General features: G+C 47.8%; 1 protein-coding gene across 2 annotated transcripts in view; it reads right to left on the bottom strand.

Annotated features, from left to right (window-relative positions):
- AP3D1 (adaptor related protein complex 3 subunit delta 1) overlaps window positions 1-18,110 on the bottom strand; it is a 317,903-nt gene that overhangs the window by 90,922 nt on the left and 208,871 nt on the right. Inside the window, exon 24 of one of the 2 annotated variants that reach the window (XM_082247309.1) lies at window positions 1,153-1,200. The exons of the other annotated variant lie outside the window; for it this stretch is intronic. Coding sequence (XP_082103435.1) covers window positions 1,153-1,200 — 48 coding nt within the window. The remainder of the gene's footprint in view (window positions 1-1,152; window positions 1,201-18,110) is intronic. 2 annotated transcript variants of the gene reach the window in all.

The raw sequence follows: 18,110 nt of genomic DNA, 5'->3' as shown, positions 1-18,110 counted from the left end.
ATAAGTGGTCAGCAGATATTTCTAAATACAGAAGCACATCTTTGCCATCACGCTAAATCTTTATGGTTACAGCTCCAATCATCAGCAGGGGAAGCAGGAAACCAGCATACTGCGAGAACAATATTCAAACAGTAGAGTATTAGGAATGAAGCCACTTGTTTAAATCAACCTTTTAAGGGCTTTTCTTGACCTCATATTAAATCACATTTCAAGTCAAACATGGTTTCCTTCCCAGGGTTCCCCCCCTCACATATCCCTGCCACAAAATAAATATTCATCAGCCTCCTGGCTGCTGCTGCTCTGACCTCACACTTCAGATCCTTGTCAGTCTCCTCTAGACAAGTCTGCTCACAAACTCTTGCTCCTTGCTGCATATCTCCTAGGTGGAGCCCTCCTGAATAGGCCTTGAACCAGAGTCGCATTTTGAAGTTCTGCACAGTCAGTGTGCTGGTTGCCACAAAACCTGGACCCAGGACAGAAGACTTTATCCCTTCAAGTCTCTATGAAGCCACCAGACTCCATGTTCCAAAACATTTTACCAGCCTCGGAGGAAACTGAACATGTTAGTTTCCTTTGTATGAGACAAGCACCCTAGAGCCACTCAAGCTGCCTGAATGAGAACCCTGGGTGGCACTAAACCCTTTTCACGCTGTGGCAGTGCACAGCACTGTCAATACCTACAGGGTTTCTAGAGTGTCCACCTTTGAAAGACCACAAAAAGACAAACACTATTCCTAACCATCTCCAGAATGCTTTCAGGCTTAAAATGAACTTACGACCAATAAACAGAAGCTAAGCAACGCAAACATCCCCTTTCATTTGTCAGTTATCCCCTTCGGGATTCAAATGACAATGCAGTGTAGCCGCATCAGAAGCCAGTACAGATATACCATACTGCACTGTGGGACGCAGAGGCGGTATGACATGACCTGGCCGCTGCAAAATACACATTTCATGAAGAGCATGCGCTCCCAGCCACAGCTAAATCTAAAGTGTTTCTACACTGTAGAAAATATTAATTTATTACAGCAAATTCCTCTCAAAAGATCACACAAGTCTGAGGATCAAAAGTGATGGTTTTTAATCACAAAAGGTGCACTTTTTTGTTTTAAATTTAACTAAAGGTACTTACTGCCTTGCCAATCTACCAACCTGTGCCTGCGCTGGGGCCAAGGGGCTAGTTAGCCAGAAATCGATATCCTGAAAACCAAAGATCCAGTGATTGAGCAAAGGAGAGCCAATATACACACAAGGGAAATAGTGGCTAAACACACACAAAATGAGTAACAGACAAGACTGCAACACGACAATCACTCGATTAGTTACACCAACACAACACACAAATACAGTATTTTCAGACAAAGCAAGATGAAACTCTGCCCACCTCCTGACTAGAAATCATAATGATGTTGCAGCATTGCGCTTTAGCATTGCAAAACTTGCTTAGTGCTAAAAAAATTTTTTTTTTATTGCTCAGGCACTAAACTAGTCTGCTCCAGTTCAACACAGTGAAAAAAGAAAGGGACAGCCTGATTCTTGTATCCAGTTCCCACAGACCTGCCCTGATAATTCAAGGGTAATATCTATAAATATATCCTACATGGAAAAATCGGTAATGAAAACTATAGGGTAGGCTAAAGCTGACCTACTGCAAATGCTAGTTGCCTAGCTGTGATGTGGTTACCTGTTTGGACCTAGATCACAGTATTTCTATTTTCGGTTTATTTATTAGTAAAAACTGTTTAAATAGGTTATGAAATGTACTTATTGTTGTTTTATTTATCCATCTAGACTATTATGAGCTCCTGAAGAAGCAAAATATCGCAAAACATGTCGAGCTTCTATTATTGATACTGACCAAGTCCAACCGTATCGGCTACCACTATTGGGCTCTGGGATGCCAGTTGACCCCAGTTAGTGTTAGTTTTTGGTTTGGTCAGCTATTCAATTACACCAGTTTTATTTTATATGGCCTTTTTAGATACCTTTTTAGATTTTACATGTGTGCCTAAAAAGTCCACATCTCTCCTGTATCTATATAGCTGTGATGTTGATCCTTATGCTTTAGCGTTCTGAGTACATGACTATATGCAGATTAGTTCTCGGACTTTCCTTGCTGAATGCTTTTAGTGTCTGACTAAAATGCAGAGAGCCATGAATACATGATTGTTTTCTTTCTCATCCATTAAAGGATACAGGAATTCAGAAACATTAGGCTGTACAACAGAGGGGTGAGCAGCAGCCAATGGCAGGCCCATGAGAAAGGACAGGGAGCTGTATGCAACTCAGAACTACCTGAAGGACCAACGTCCGAACCTGAACCAGTTGTGAAGCCCCCCCCCCAACAGGAATCCACTCGAAGGAACACTGAACATGAACTAGTGAGAATTTGAAAACCCACCATAACAGGTGGAAAATATAACTATCTGGTTAGATATAAACCAACAATTTGACGCCATTAACAGACCTGAGGAAAAACTTGGACAAAAACAGGACCATGAGGGTAGACTAGCCAGTCTGCATGCAAATATCCAAACCTTACACTCCCTAAATGAAAAAAAGGGGGTAGGGTGCACAAGAGCTATGCCTACAATGGTGTGCAGGGATGAAAGTTATACCCCAACCCTAGACTGGTGGAAGGGAACAAAGGGACAATTGGATAGGGAAGGGAATGTCTTTAAAGGTTTTGCAGGTCTCATTACCCAAAGAGGCATGATAAGATGGAGGAAAATCAAGCTGAATCATGCCAGGGCTTATACAAACGTCAGTGAGCATGTTGTATGAAGCTCTCTCTTCAATGTAACAGCCATTTGGGGAAGAAAAGTTTTCCACAGCTTCCTCCAATACTACCTCAATGTTTTTTCTTTTCATTCCTTTCTGTAATTGGACTTATCTAGGGCAGGCATATCAGGATCTGACTCAGGGAGGGAAACTGAAGGAGAAAAGTGGCGTTTTTGAGCCCTGGGAAAAGATGGTTGTATTACAGCGGTTATTTTTTGGGGAATTGTGACTGATAAAAAAAATTCTGCTTTTGTCAGGTTGCATAACTGAAATATAGCTACAGCTAGAATCAGATGCAGAGACTGGAGTTAGAGCCGTCTCCTGCTCCACTGCAAGGAGTGCATTATCACACCGAGATTGAGTGATGTGGGCTACAATTGAAGGATCTACAATACGCTTGCTTCCAGATTTGTCTCGTCATACTTTAAAGATGAGAGCCCTTATGAAACCATTATTAGAGGAAATACGTAATGCGGGAACACCTTTTTCATCTAATAGTATTAAAGGGGGACTCTTCCTATGCATTACGTGGGCCAAATCAATTACCTGGACTATTTTCCTTTTTGGAAATCCAACCCATATTGGTCCCTGACTGGTTGGGGATCCAAGGGCAGCATAACTTCCTGGGGGTATCGCCGCAAAGACAACAATATCCAAAGGGACATTACGTCAGACTACCCACTCATGGCGTTACACAGGAACCCGCTGCTCCTATAGAAAACGGACAATGTGCGCTTCTTTAGAGTTTAGCCCTAGAAGGATCCTTATCCCCTTCTAGAGGGGAGGGCGCATGCGCGGCAGCTCCCTATATGGCCGCTTGATCAGGGAGCTCCGTCCCGCTGTGTGCTGACTGACAGCCCCGCAGCGCTCACCAGCACGTACCTGCTTCCTCTGGGCACCGATCAGCTCCGGAACACCCGCGACACCTCCAGGGACCCCCGATGTCCGGTTCCCAGGTCCGTAGGGACCTCTCTCGACAGTGCTTTTCTTTTCGGAGGCCTCCCGCCCTGCCAGCCCCAAGATGGCGGCCGCTTCTCCTCATAGCGCGGGACCGGAGGATCAGGAAGACCTTTCGGATGATCCAACACCCACCACGCCACACAGGTCAGTGGATGACTGCCCGACCACCCCCCTGCCTCCACAGTCTCACTCCTGGAGAGGACCCTTGGGGAACTAACTCAGTCCCCGGCTGCGGCCTACCCTGCTGTTCAGCCCCTGTCACAGAGCACCCTGCCTCTCCCTCATCCTCAGCAGCAGGATTTTTCCTATCATATGGCTACCTTTTACCAGATGCTCACACAGGGCCTGGCACAGACTGCTTCCCAAATAACTTCTGCCATCCACAATGATCTCCAGAACCTGGAATCCAGACTGGAGGCTATTGAACTGAAATCGGACCAGACTGTCCTTAAAGTCAACCAAAACTCAGCCAGGATGCAGGATTTACATGATCAACTGGACACTGCTTTATCAAAAATTGATGAGCTTGAGAATCGCTCCAGGAGATATAATTTTAGGATCAGGGGATTACCTGAAAGTGTTAAAGATATTGATGATGCCGTTACCGCCTTCATCCGAGACTTGATTCCTGACATACCGCCTCACCGCCTGGAACTGGATAGAGCTCATAGAGCCCTGAGAGCCCCTCTCCCTGACGGTTCCCCAAGGGACATTATTGTTAAGCCGAACTTTTTTAAAGTAAAAGAGGCGGTCATGAGGATTGCACGCCGCTCCGACCATCTGTCTATCCAAGGCCACACTATCCAAATATTCGCGGATTTGTCGCCTACTACTATTCAGAAAAGGCGATCCCTCAAACCACTCCTTCAAGTTTTGCAACAGAAGGCAATCAAATATTGGTGGTCCTTTCCCTTCCGTCTTACTTTTCTTCACCAACAACGTACCTACAGCTTCTCGGCTCTTCCGGATGGCGAACAGCTCCTCCTAAAGCTCGGCCTCATCACTCAAGACCCCAACTCCTCCGCTCCTAACAGAAGCTCCGGCTCCTTTAAACGCCCATCTCCTCAGAGCCCCCTGGTTCCAGCTTGGCAGAAGCAGCAGTTCAAGAGGGCCAAGGACGCTAAACCTCCCTAGATATTCTCCACATCCGGGTTGTCTCTCCACTTTTTCCTTGCAGGACTCGCTCCTGATTTCTTACCTGTGAGGGGCTAGGCCCCACGGTTACTTTCCTACATTAACTATCCTTACATATGACCCCCCCCCCCCCTTTTTTGGGGTCAGTATTGTTTTTGTTTTGTTGCTCAAGGGTGTTGGACACATTCTAATACTGTTTTTTTTTTTTTTATATGAAATTGTATTGCTATGCTTACACAGTGGGGGGCTACGCCCCCATTGTCAGTAATTGCCATTGGACCTTTCAGGTGGTAACCTTTGGCTGTTTAAACTTTTCTGAAATGTGTATTTTTATCTTTTGCCTTTTTCCTCTTCCTTGGGGTGTCTGGCCACAGCGGGATTCCTGCTGCGCCTCACCCTGTCTCTTCCTGGGACTTTTTTCCCCACGTAGAGTGGAGCTGATGCCTTCGCTCCTCGAAGACATCTATGGGTTTCAGGGGTTGGTGGGATCTGGCCTACCTCTCCTGAATCGGGTGGGGATTTTTTCTTTCAATGAATGTTGGCTAATGTTAAAGTATGTGTGCTTGTTTTCTCTTCTCATTTTGTTTCTTCTTCTCTCTCCCCTTTCCTTCCCTTCTCCCCCCCCCCCCCCCCCTCAGGTCACCGGGGGTCTCTCTAATTTTTCCCTACAGGGTTTACATCTTCCTGGACTGTCACCATGTTTGAACTTCGCTGCCCGCCTTGAACGACTCTGGACTTGTTGCTTTGCTCCACCCTCAGCTCCTCTTGTTCTGCTGAATCGATGACGACACCGAATACCGCCTCCCGTCCTTGGAAGATTGCCTCTCACAATGTCCAAGGGATTAATTCCCCGTCGAAGAGACGCAAGCTTTTCAATCTGTACCACTCTCACCACATTGACATTGCATTCACTCAGGAGACTCACTTCCCGGCATCTTACAGACCTTTGTTTGTTCACCCTAAATACCCTCAATTTTATTTGGCCAACGCTACAGATAAAACCAGAGGAGTTGCGATATTTTTTGGGCGCCATGTTCACTTTGAACTTACCCGGAAAGTAGAGGATCAGGAGGGGAGATATTTATTGCTCATAGGTTTGCTGGGGGGACTAAAATACTCTCTCCTATCTTATTACGCCCCGAATAAACGGCAAGATCTATTTTTTCGCCACTAATCCACCCACGTCATTCCCCAGGCAGAAGGCACATTAATCATGGGTGGGGGGGACTCTAATGTAGCCTTGGATCAAAGTCTGGACAAATCCCACCCGGGTAACCCCTCTCTTTGCCGCCCTCCCCGGCTGAGTACCAGGGTAGCTAAACTACTCTTCTCGGGTGGGTTGGTGGACATTTGGCGGGAACATAATCCCCACGCCAAAGACTACACTCATTTCTCGGTCCCACACAACCTCCTATCAAGGATAGATCATATTTTTATTTCTACGCGGGCGGTCCCGTACACGCTTACTTCGTTCATTAAGGACTCGCCTATCTCTGACCATGCCATGGTTGTCTTATTGCTGAACCGCTCTCCCGCATTTGACGGTACGTTTCGGTGGCGGCTTAATGAGGCGCTTTTAAGCAATCCGACTAACTGCACAATTATATCTAAAGCACTTGAGGAGTACTTCTCATCCAATGTCACCCCGGAAGTCTCCCCCGAGACTATCTGGGCTGCTCACAAGGCGGTTATCCGGGGGAAGCTGATTCAACTTTTCACCAACCTTAAGCGTGAGAGGCGAGCGGATCTACTTAAACTGGAATCTGACTTTCTCGCGCTTAGTAAGGACCACAAACGGAACCCTACCCCGACTTCAAAAGCTCGCCTGGAGGATTCCAGACTTCAATTAAATCTTGCATTAACGACTGAGGCAGAGAAACAACTCCGTTGGTCGGGAGCAAAATTTTATGCTTCCACCGACAAAATTGGCCCCAGACTCGCGGTTAAATTGACCCCCAGACAGCGTTCGCACAGAATTCCCAAAATTAGAACGTCTCGGGGCACACTCTCCCAAAATCCCCAGCAGGCTTTGGAATCCTTTCATTCAAAACTATACGATTTTCAATCCCGATCCCCCTCCCGGGAAACGCAGTCCTTCCTATATGGGCTTTCACTCCCTTGTCTCAGTCGAGAGCATAGGGATATTTTGGAGGACCCTATTTCCAATTCGGAAGTCCTGTTCGTAATTAAGCACTTGAAGACGGGGTCCACCCCTGGGCCCGATGGATTCTCCTCGCTCTATTATAAGACTTTCGGGCTTACTTTAGCCCCTCACCTCTGTAGATTCTACAACGAGCTGCGAAAGGGGGAGCCTATTGAGATGGTCTTAAATTCAGCGTACATTTCGTCATCCCCAAACCGGGCAAGGACCACAGTGATGTTAGCAACTACAGACCCATCTCTCTCATTAATGTGGACCTTAAAATATTGACGAAGGTCCTCGCTAACAGGCTATCCAGCTTCATCAGTACATATGTCCACAAAGACCAATCGGGTTTTATCCCTGGGAGACAGGGATCCGACCAAATTAGGAGAGCTTTAGACCTTATTTCTTTGACCAACTCCAGATGGGATGGTGGCCCTCACCAAGATACTTTACTCCTTTCTCTCGACTTCCATAAGGCGTTTGACTCCCTCTCTTGGCCTTATCTCTTTGAGACCCTCCAGAGGTGGAGTTTTGGCACCAAATTCCTCAATATCTTGCGAGTCCTCTATTCGCTACCCTCTACCCAGGTTCGGTTGCTGGGACACTACTCTGCTTCTATCCCCATTAGGAGGGGCACGTGACAGGGATGCCCCCTATCACCCCTTATATTTGCGATTGCCATAGAATCCCTGGCGATTGCGATCCGCCACCACCCGGACATTCATGGCGTTTGCTGTGGTCAGACAGAGCACAAATGCGCTCTTTTTGCAGATGATGTCCTACTCTTCCTGACATCCCCTGTTTCGCTCCCCTGCGTTATGCGCTTGCCCCAGACGTTCTCCCTTGCCTCTGGCCTCACCGTGAATTTCTCCAAATCCATGGCTCTCAACATCAAGGTTCCCATACCTACTCGCGAGGCTCTAAAACCTTCCTTTCCATTTCTCTGGTGTCATGCCTCGCTCCCCTACTTGGGAGTGCACCTTACCCGGTCCATCACCACTTTGTACCAGACTAATTACCCCCCTTGTTCAGAAAGTTGAAGGCTGACATGTCATACTGGGATTTTCACAACCTCTCCTGGCTGGGCAGGATAAACTCGGTCAAAATGACCCTGCTACCGAGGCTGCTGTATTTCTTTAGTTCCCTGCCCATCCCTCTTCGTAAAAGCCATCTGAACGCCTTACAATCCAGTGTAGTGAAATTCGTTTGGGGCAAGAAGGGTTACCGATGCTCGCGCTCGGTACTGTTCCGACAAAGGAAACAAGGCGGATTGGCCTTGCCCAATCTGTGGAAATATCAGGCAGCTCAGCATGCCCAGTTTTCTGTGATCTATACCCGCGGTCCGAAACCCGACTGGGTTCACATTGAGAGGCAGGCTGTCCCTACTTACACACTGGACTATGTCGCCTGGTGCCCACCTAAGCTCCAACCTGCGATCTTGGAACCCACCCTATCACACTCTATCAGCCTATGTAGACAGCTCTATCGACTCCCTAGTCTGGTCTCACCCATGAGGCCGTTAACTCATTTATTCCATCATCCCCAATTCTTGCCTGGGCATGACGTCAAAGCTTTTCACTGGTGGACAAACAAAGGTCTGTACCGCATAGGACATTTCCTATAGCCCTCCGGCCCACTCTCTCTCTCCCATTGCATTAAACTTGAGATGCCGGCATCCGAAAGGTTCCGTTTTTTTCAAATTTCCCATTTTCTGCATGCAATGTGGTCAGACAAACAGGTACCTCCAAGATTGACATCCTATGAGCGGTGGTGTTCTAAATCATCGGAGCCGAGGGGGGGGGCATATCAACCATATACGCAGCCCTGATGGATCCCTTAGATAAGCCAGCTTATGCCTCAAATGGGAAAGTGATTTACAGACAGCTTACTCGCTAGACGAATGGCACCGTATGTTTCATAGATCCTTCAAAGGAGTCATTAACACAACTCTCATTGAGGCAAACGTTAAAATTTTGACTCTGTGGTATTTGGTACCGACCCGTCTGGCACTTATGTTCCCTGGCACATCACCCTTGTGTTTCAGGGGTTGTGAACTCCAGGGGTCCTTCATTCACATTTGGTGGACATGCCCTAGAATCCGTTCGTTTTGGAATAAATTTTTCCACCTGCTTCGACAAGTCACGAACCTACAGGTCCCCCAAACACCTCATGTCACCTTCTTCCATGACTTCCCACGGACGTATCCTAAGAGCTTGTCCACCCTATTGTTTTTTATGCTCCTGGGCGCGAAGCTCACGTTGGGTAAGTCCTGGAAACAACCTTCGGTTTCCCTTACCGCTGCTAAACAGAAGATCTCTTGGATCATGGCCCAGGAAAAAATGGTGGCAATCTTCCAGGACCGATTAGCTAAGTTTGAAGCTGTTTGGGATCCATGGGCTCAATACCTGCATATAACCTTGTAGACTTCCCTGACTTACCTACCACACCTACTGTACCCCCGGTGACTCTACCTCCCTTCCTTCATCCTCGTCCTGCTTACTCATCCCTTCTTCCTTACTGCTGTCTCTCTTACCCCAAACTTTCTACTCATTTCGTCTGATTTTTGCATTTTATTTTCCTTTTTTATTTATTGCTTTTAGGATTGGGGCTTCCCCCACTCCTCCTTGTGGAGCCTTTTTCCCATTGCACCTGCCTCCGTTCCTGCTAAGGGTTTCTTCTGCTGAGAGCCCTGTTATGTCTTGGTGAGAGGCCTGGTCCCCAAATGTGTCGCAACCCTCCTGGGTGCTTGGGGCCAGGGTTTCCCTCACCGATTTGCTTTATGTTCACCCCTCCTCCCCACAAGATTCCGCTTGGCTCCCGGGGGGATCTGGGGAAGTCTCTCCATCACTGGTTCCGGTTTATTAGCACACGTAATGGGCCTTTTCTTTGGTCGTCGTTCTTAGTTGGCCAGTAAATGCTCTTCCGTGTGCTTCATTGTTATTATACATTGTTCAGATCGATCTCTTGTTTCATTGATGATTGCTAGTGGCTGCATTTGACAGTTTGTATTGCTTTTATTGTACTCAAAATAAAATATTTGAAAGTAGGATGAGAAGGGGTCTCTGGTGGGAAGTGGGTGGCTTATGGGTAATGGGTCTATTTAAGTGAGAGAGGGATGCCTCAAACAAATAGATATGGGGGAAGAGGGAGGATGTTATAAAGGAGACTATAGGAGAGATTATAGAAGTATATAGATTTAGCTCTGTTCTGTTTGCATTTACTGTGAGATTCTAGGATGCGGAAGATTTTTCTCCTAAATATACTCCCCTCCCCCTGTCTATTTATATAGTTAATTTTTTCAAATAGGGCGGATGCCCAAGGGTCACTAATTATTTTGTTAATTTCCTCCTCATTGTGGTGCCTTTTCACCACTCCTCTGCAATAGGACGCGCCAAGTTGCACACGGTTGAGTTTAACTATACGTAGTTAAATACACTGATATACTTGGGTGTTTTTTTTTTCTCTTTCCTGGGTCTGGATAGGTGGGTCTGAGTCCGTGGTTTCCCTCCCCTTTTCCCTTTCTTTGTGAGTGGGTTGCCCGAGGGATCCTTGGCAACACCCTTGGTTGAAGGATGGCGATGAGCATTAGGGCCAGAATGGCCCGTATCAAATTGATCTCGTTAAATGTAAGGGGTTTATCTACTCCAGAAAAACGTTCACGTTTACTTTCTGATATTAGGCGAAGTCATACTCAGATAGCCTTTTTCCAAGAAACATATTTCAAGATTGATTCAGTGCTCAAATTATTTAACAGGAATTTCCCATGGGCTTACCATGCTCCCTCTCCTATACCAAAGACCAAGGGGGTTAGCATTATTGTAGCTAAAGATGTCCCTTGGACTTTCGTGGAAATGAGAGCAGATCCCCAGGGAAGATCAGTGCTGGTAAAGGGAACTGTGGGAAATAATACAGCGACTCTTGTGAATGTATATCTCCCTAATACCAACCATTTATCATTTTTACAGTTGTTAACGCCAATGATTTTGGATTTTCGTGAGGGTTCTCTTATTGTAGGTGGAGATTTTAATTTCGCTCCAGAACCCCTTATTGACACTTCCTGAGGTTCGTCAAATCTCTCATACGCACGGCTGAATAGACTCAAAAGGGAACTCTCCCTCCTCAAACCTGATTGACCCATGGCGAATCATGCATCCAGGTGAGAAAGATTACACGTATTTCTCCACAACTCATAATTCATACTCAAGAATAGACCGTTTCTTGATCTCCCAAGGAGATCCTCCTATGGTTTCTTCATCACAGATTGATTCCTTGTCCATGTCGGATCATTCTTCTATCCATATTTCAATCGACCTGGACTCTGGGCCACCGAAACCGCCGACGTGGAGATTGAATGAATCCCTATTACAGTCTCCTGAGGCTCGGGTAGAAGTAGAAACTGAATTATTGAGGTTTTTCTCTGAGAACACGGATAATCTAGTCTCCCCCCTCGGTTATCTGGGAGGCCCATAAATGTGTCATCCGGGGGGTATTGATGCGGATGGGTTCGAGACGCAAACGGGAGCAAGAGAGAGAGGTATCCGAGTTATCCGGATTTCATCCTTAAGCTCAACACCAACAGACCGTGGCAATAGAACATCACTTGCCCCTAACTAGAGCAAGGGAAGAGCTCAATAATCTACTCTTTCAGAGATCAGCATGAAATCTAGTGTCCCCAAGTGGACATTACTATGAATTCTCCGATAAACCCGGGGCTATGTTGGCCCGAGCTTTGCGGGGACCTCAGAAACGTACAGTGATTTCTCACCAGATGGTACAGAGTCCCGGCGATATTACACAAAATGGATGGAAAGTGCCCTGACAGATGTTGGAGATGTGGAGAAGGTGGTTCGATGATGAATATTTTTTGGACATGCCCCTTATTAGGGGACTTCTGGAAAGAGGTTGCCCTGATAATTAGGAAACTTACAATGGTCGAGGTTGGAAGATGACCCAGGATTGTGCCTTTTACATTGTACGAGGAGCTCAGTCAGGAAGTACAGAAATTCACTGTTGATACATCTGTTAAATGCGGCAAAAGCCTGCATCCCGGCTATGTGGAGACAGACGAGCCCCCCTACATTACAACTATGGTTTTCTAAAACAAATGAAATACAACGAATGGAAACGTTAACAGCTGCCCTCACGAACACGGAAGAGCGATCAAGGACACGCTGGCAGCCATGGTCGCACTCCACGTGTACGGAGGAATATTTACAGAAAAAAAATTGAGATATGAAATTGATGATGCCACAGGTAGGGGGATAGGACGAGGGGGTGCGCCCACAGAAGGGGAGGGAAACCGGGACGGACCCCCTTTTTCTTTTTTTTTGTTTGTGATTTAGAGACCGCAGTATATCAGTGGAAGCCCTTAGGGGACGAATCAATGGATGCACTACGTGGGCAAGAGGCTATGTCCTTGTTTTTTTTTTTTTTTTTTTTTGTTATTGATTGTTTTTCTTTCCCACTCAAGTCACAAGCTATTAGATTTATATAAACTAAATGGAACACGGGATATGCTTTAAATAATTCACTTATGACTAGGACACAAATATGGAAGATGACTTATAAATATGAAATAATTTAAGTGGTGTAATTTTGAATTTTTTTTTTTTTTTTTTCACTTTTATTCACATTTTATTAGAGTTAATTTACGGAAGACGGGATATGTTTTAAATAATTCACTTTTGAATTCACAAAGATGAAAGATGGCTTAAAAACATGGAAAATTAATTGGTGTAAATATGAATACTGTTTTCTTTCACACAATGTTTGTTTTTTGTTTTGTCACAGTAGTAGATGCACAACTAGCAAATATGTCTTTTTTTTTTTTTCTTTTTAGGGTGAAAAGATTGGAAAGATGTACGCTATGTAGATTATCTGAGAGAGATTTTTGTATATATCCAATATGTTGGAAAAAAAATAAAAATATTTTAAATTAAAAAAAAAAAAAAAACGCGCCGGGAAGGATTTACTGGTGTTGACGTCACACCGCTGTTAGATCGCAGGTCAGCAACGGCTTCTAAGCACCTGTTCTCTAACCACTTGTTCACTTCAGCTGGTGTTGATACGGTTTTCAATTCACTACTTCATTGGACTTTAAAGCAAGTCATCTATTAACTGGACTGTTTTTAACTGTTTTTTTTTTTTATTATGAAGGATTATGAAGGGGAGAACTTCAGCTTCCGATTGCTTAGGTGGTCGTAGTGGAAGTGGACACTTGTCAAAATCAGCAATCCAGATAGTTGCTACATAGAAATCAGCTCAAAAAGCAGTGATGGGGAGAAATCTTGATTGAAGTCACAGATGAAAACAAATGAAGCCAAGACTAGAAATTTTTTTTATTTTTTTTTTTTAGCAGAGCTTGAAAAAAAAAAAAAAAAAAAAAAAAAAAAAGCATCTGACCTCGTAGGAAACTAGTAAAAAAAAAAATTGAAAAAAAAAAAGGGGCATCTCTGTGCTGTGGTGGGGCGACAGCTGACACAGATAAGAATATTTAGAAGTTTGGTATATTACTTAAGAAAAAGTATGTAGCGACAAAAGTAAATGAACTGAAATGAAGAAATGCGAGTATTGTGTTATAAATGAACACATTGAAATACAGGGGAAAAAAGTGCTAAAGTGAAGAAAAATGAATTTTTGTAAAACCTTATCTGTAAAATTCCTTTCTCTGAGTCCTCCGACAGTCGCCGCCTCCTCTAAGTCATCACTGTTGGGTATTGACTTCCCATCCGCAGGAATAGCTAGGCATATAGACTTAGTCCAAAGACAAAAGGCATTAGCATATACACACCCATGGGGGTTGTCCCATCTGGTCAATACCCCCCCTGCATCACCACTCCCAACTCAGTTTGGTAGCATAGCAGTAGGTAATAAGAACCCCAAAAGAGGGACGGGGGCGGCGACTGTGGGAGGACTCAGAGAAAGGAATTTTACAGGTAAGATTTTACAAAAATTCCATTTTCTCTTACGTCCTCCGACAGTCGCAGCCTCTTCTAAGTCATCACTGTTGGGATGTCCCAAAGCAGTATAGACATGAGGGGTGGGAGACGCAACCGTAGAAAAGGCAACGCAGTACCCACATCAGAGAAAGGAATCTTACATGCACCGTAAGAGAACCAACTGGGCAACAGAAAAAACAATGCTCAACAGGAGCAACAGCCCAGGAAAGCAAATGCCAACAGCCAGGGACCCAGAAAAAAATTCAAGGGTCCACCATGGCACTGCCGCACTGAGAACTTTGCGGCCAAAAGAAGCATCAGCTGATGCCAGAACATCTACTTTGTAGAATTTGGAAAAGGTGTGCACCGACGACCAAGTCGCTGCCTTGCACACCTGGGCCACCGAGGCCCGATGCCAATAGGCCCAGGATGCACTCAAAGACCTGGTAGAGTGCGCCTTAACAGGGAAGGGCGGAACCCGTTTCTTCAAGGCGTAAGCCTGCTCAATGGTCTGTCTGATCCATTTGGCAATAGTCGCTGCGGACGCAGCCATGCCCTTCCGAGATCCCTCAGAAAAGGCAAATAGGGAATCCGTCTTCCGAAAGGATTCCGTAGACAGTTAAACCCCGATTGCCCTGACAACATCCAAGGAATGTAAGGCAATCTTCTTTGGATGTTTAGGCTCCGTACAAAGCGAAGGCAGGACAATGTCCTCATTAAGGTGGAATTCAGAGATCACCTTGGGAAGGAAGGATGGGGGTGGTCGCAAAACCACCTTATCCTTGTGAATTATCAAGCAAGGGGAGCGGCAAGACAACGCCGCCAGCTCCGACACTCCGCGAGCCGAAGTGATCGCCACCAGAAAAGCAACCTTTTGACAGCAGAGGCAACGATATCTCCCTGATGTTTTCAAAGGGAGCACGCTGTAACACGGACAGAACCAAGTTCAAGTCCCATGGAGGTAAAGGCTTCTTCCTGGGAGGAGCCAAAGTCGCACACCTTGAATGAAGGTGCGAATCAAGGAATGAGACGCCACAGGGCGTTGGAAAAGGACAGCCAGTGCAGACACCTGGCCCATTGTCGTGGCCAGCGCCCGGCGCTGATCCACTCCGGACTGGAGGAAAGCCAAGATTCTCGACACCGAGTAAGAAAGAGGGGAGAACCCCCTGGACTCACACCAGGCGAAATAGGCTTTCCAGGAACGGTAATAGATCTTACCAGCAGAGGAGTTCCTAGCCTTGATCAGGGTAGGGATAACCTCAGGGGAGAGACCCTTGTCCTTCAAGACATGGGTCTCAACAGCCAGGCCGTTAAAGCCAGCGACTGTAAAGCAGGACGGAAGATCGGACCTAGAGACAGGAGATCTTCCCGCAGAGGCAGACGCCAAGGAGGCGCCACTGCCAGGTGAACAACGTCGGCGTACTAGGACCGGCGAGGCCAGTCCGGAGCCACCAGAATCACCATGTGCGGTTCCGAGACCAATCTGCGGAGGAACCGGGATAGTAACTGAACCGGAGGAAAGGCGTACATCAGACGATACTGATGCCAAGGGACCACCAACGCATCCGAGGCGTCCGCCAACGAATCGCGCGTTCCTGCCACGAACCTTTCCACCGTTTGATACAGCCGGGATACGAAAAGATCCACGTCCGTGGATCCCCACCTCGCACACAGCATCTGAACAGCAGAGAGCGCCGGGACATAAGTCTCGGCCCAAGACAGAATGCCGGTCACCTCCCGGGCCGCTCGAGCACTCCTGGTGCCTCCCTGGTGGTTGACGTAAGCCACCGCTGTAGTATTGTCCGTCTGTACGCGGACAGGCAGACCCCAGAGACGGTCCGACCACTGGAAGAGACAGAGTTTGATCGCTCGTAACTCCAGTACACATCGGGATGGAGGACCCCTCCACCGACCAAGTGCCCTGGGCAGACAGTGTGCCCAGTACTTCACCCCAGCCCGACAGGCTGGCGTCCGTGGTAACCGCCGTCCACACCAACGGACGGAAGGACTTGCCTTCCGCCACTGACGGGGACCGGAGCCACCACAGAAGAGTCCATCTGGTCTGACGACACAAGGAGACATCCAGATCCAAGGACTGAGACAGTCTGTCCCACCTGTCCAGGATCTCCGCTTGGCGAGCCCACGTGTGGAACCAAGCAAAGGGTATCGCCTCGAAGGCCGATACCACCAACCCCAGGCCACGCATACAGGTCCTGAGTGATGAGGATGGGTTGTCTCTGAGGGACCTTAGCTCGTCCCGCAAAGTCCGGAGCTTGTCCTCCGGCAAGAACACCGTTGCCTGAGCAGAGCCCAGAACCATTCCCAGGTAGGGAAGGCGAAGCGACGGAGACAACACCGAAGTTTGAACGGTGATGCTCCATCCGGACTCCTGGAGCGCCTGTACCGTGACGGACAGATCGCGCACAAGGTCCTGGCTGGCATGTGATCTCAGAAGCAGATCGTCCAGGTACCCAGGACCGCAATGCCCTGGGCCCTCAGCAGGCCCAGAACCGGCACCAACACTTTGGCAAACACCCTTGGCGCCGAAGCGAGACCGAAGGGTAACGCCACAAAGTGGCAGTGGTCCTCTGCGAAAGCAAACCGAAGGTACCGCTGATGACACTCGAAGGTGGGGATGTGCAGGTACGCATCTTTCAGATCTATCAAAGCCAGGAATACTCCTGGACTCAAAGAGGCCACCACCAAACGGAGAGACTCCATTCGACACTTCCGAACACGCACGAAGCAGTTCAGTGCTTTCAGGTCCAGAATAGGACGTACTTTGCCCTCCGTCCCGGGCACAGAGAACAGATTCGAATAAAACCCCCGAAACCTGTCCCGATGAGGCACCGGGACAAACACCCCCTGAGCAAGCAGGTCCTGCGCCGCGTGACGTAAGTCCTGCAGACGCCCCGGAAGCAGATGGAGATTGGAGGGAGAGAATCTGTCCGCCGGCCGGGAAAGGAATTAGATCTTGAAAACTGATCGAACGATGTCCTGAACCCACCTGTCCGATATCCGGACCAGCCAAGGTTGGAGGAAACCACGCAAACGTCCCCCCACCCCTGAAATGGGTGAAGGCGCCCCTTAAGGCAGAGGCGGATTGACCCGCTGAGCCGGCATTGCCGGACTCCTGCTTACCCGCCCAGGGCTTCTTCCGGGTGCCCTGGGCCTTGAAGGGCTTGCCCTTAGATTGGTTCCGAAAGGCATGAAAGGACCCTTGGCAGGATCTAGGCGCAGAACCCCGCTTGCCTCGAAAAGGCTTGTTCTTCGGGTTCTGGGGCAGCATAGTGCTCTTGCCCCCCGTGACGCCTTTCACTAGGGCGTCCAATGCCTCGCCAAAAAGGCGAGAGCCAGTATAGGGAAAATCAGCAACAGATTTCCTTGAGGACTGGTCGGCCGACCAGCTCTTCAGCCAAATCAGTCGCCGAATAAGCACCGCGACACTAGAGAGGCGAGCCACTAAGGGGGCCTCAGCCAAGGCTGCATCACACAAGTACCTGACTCCTTGGTGGATCTGATCCACCATATCCAGCCATGCAGGCGGAACACCATCAGACACGAGATTGCTCCTAAGCACCTTAGTCCAATCAGTCACCGCCTGAGCCACCAGAACAGACGCGAAAACGGGTTTGAGCAACGAACCCGCCACCGTATAGGACTGGCGAGCAAGAAACTCCAACCGCCGGTCCGTGGAATCCCGGAAAACCGGGGGATCCTCAGTAGGAACCAAGGTAGCCATGTTCAACACGGCCACAGTGTGATCTACCTGTGGAGGAACACACCATCGTGATTCCGTAGCCGGTGCAAAAGGATAAAGCAATGTGAACCGACTAGGTACCAGGAATGGACGTTTTAACGTGCGCCACTTTTCATCAACAAGATCATGGAATTCCTCTTGGCAGGGAAAAACCTGCGCAGACTTGCGGGTCCTGTGCGTCCCAAACGAGGACACAACGCCCGGAGGACAGGGCTCATCCTCTGTATGTAAGGTGTCCTTTATAGACACAATCAACTCATCCATGGTCGCCCGTTCTACAGGCGACCCCGGGGAGGAGGTATCAATCCCCTCCATCTCAGCCTCCCCCTCAGACCCCGGGGGGTCCAAGGATGAGCGGGACCCTGAAAAGGGCACGCTCGAAGCAGCAGCC

The sequence above is a fragment of the Pelophylax lessonae genome, assembly GCF_965119305.1.
Source record: "Pelophylax lessonae genome assembly, chromosome: 1".
Lineage (NCBI taxonomy): Eukaryota > Metazoa > Chordata > Amphibia > Anura > Ranidae > Pelophylax > Pelophylax lessonae.
The sequence above is the reverse complement of the archived record's forward strand: the minus strand, read 5'-3'. Positions and strand labels throughout refer to the sequence as shown.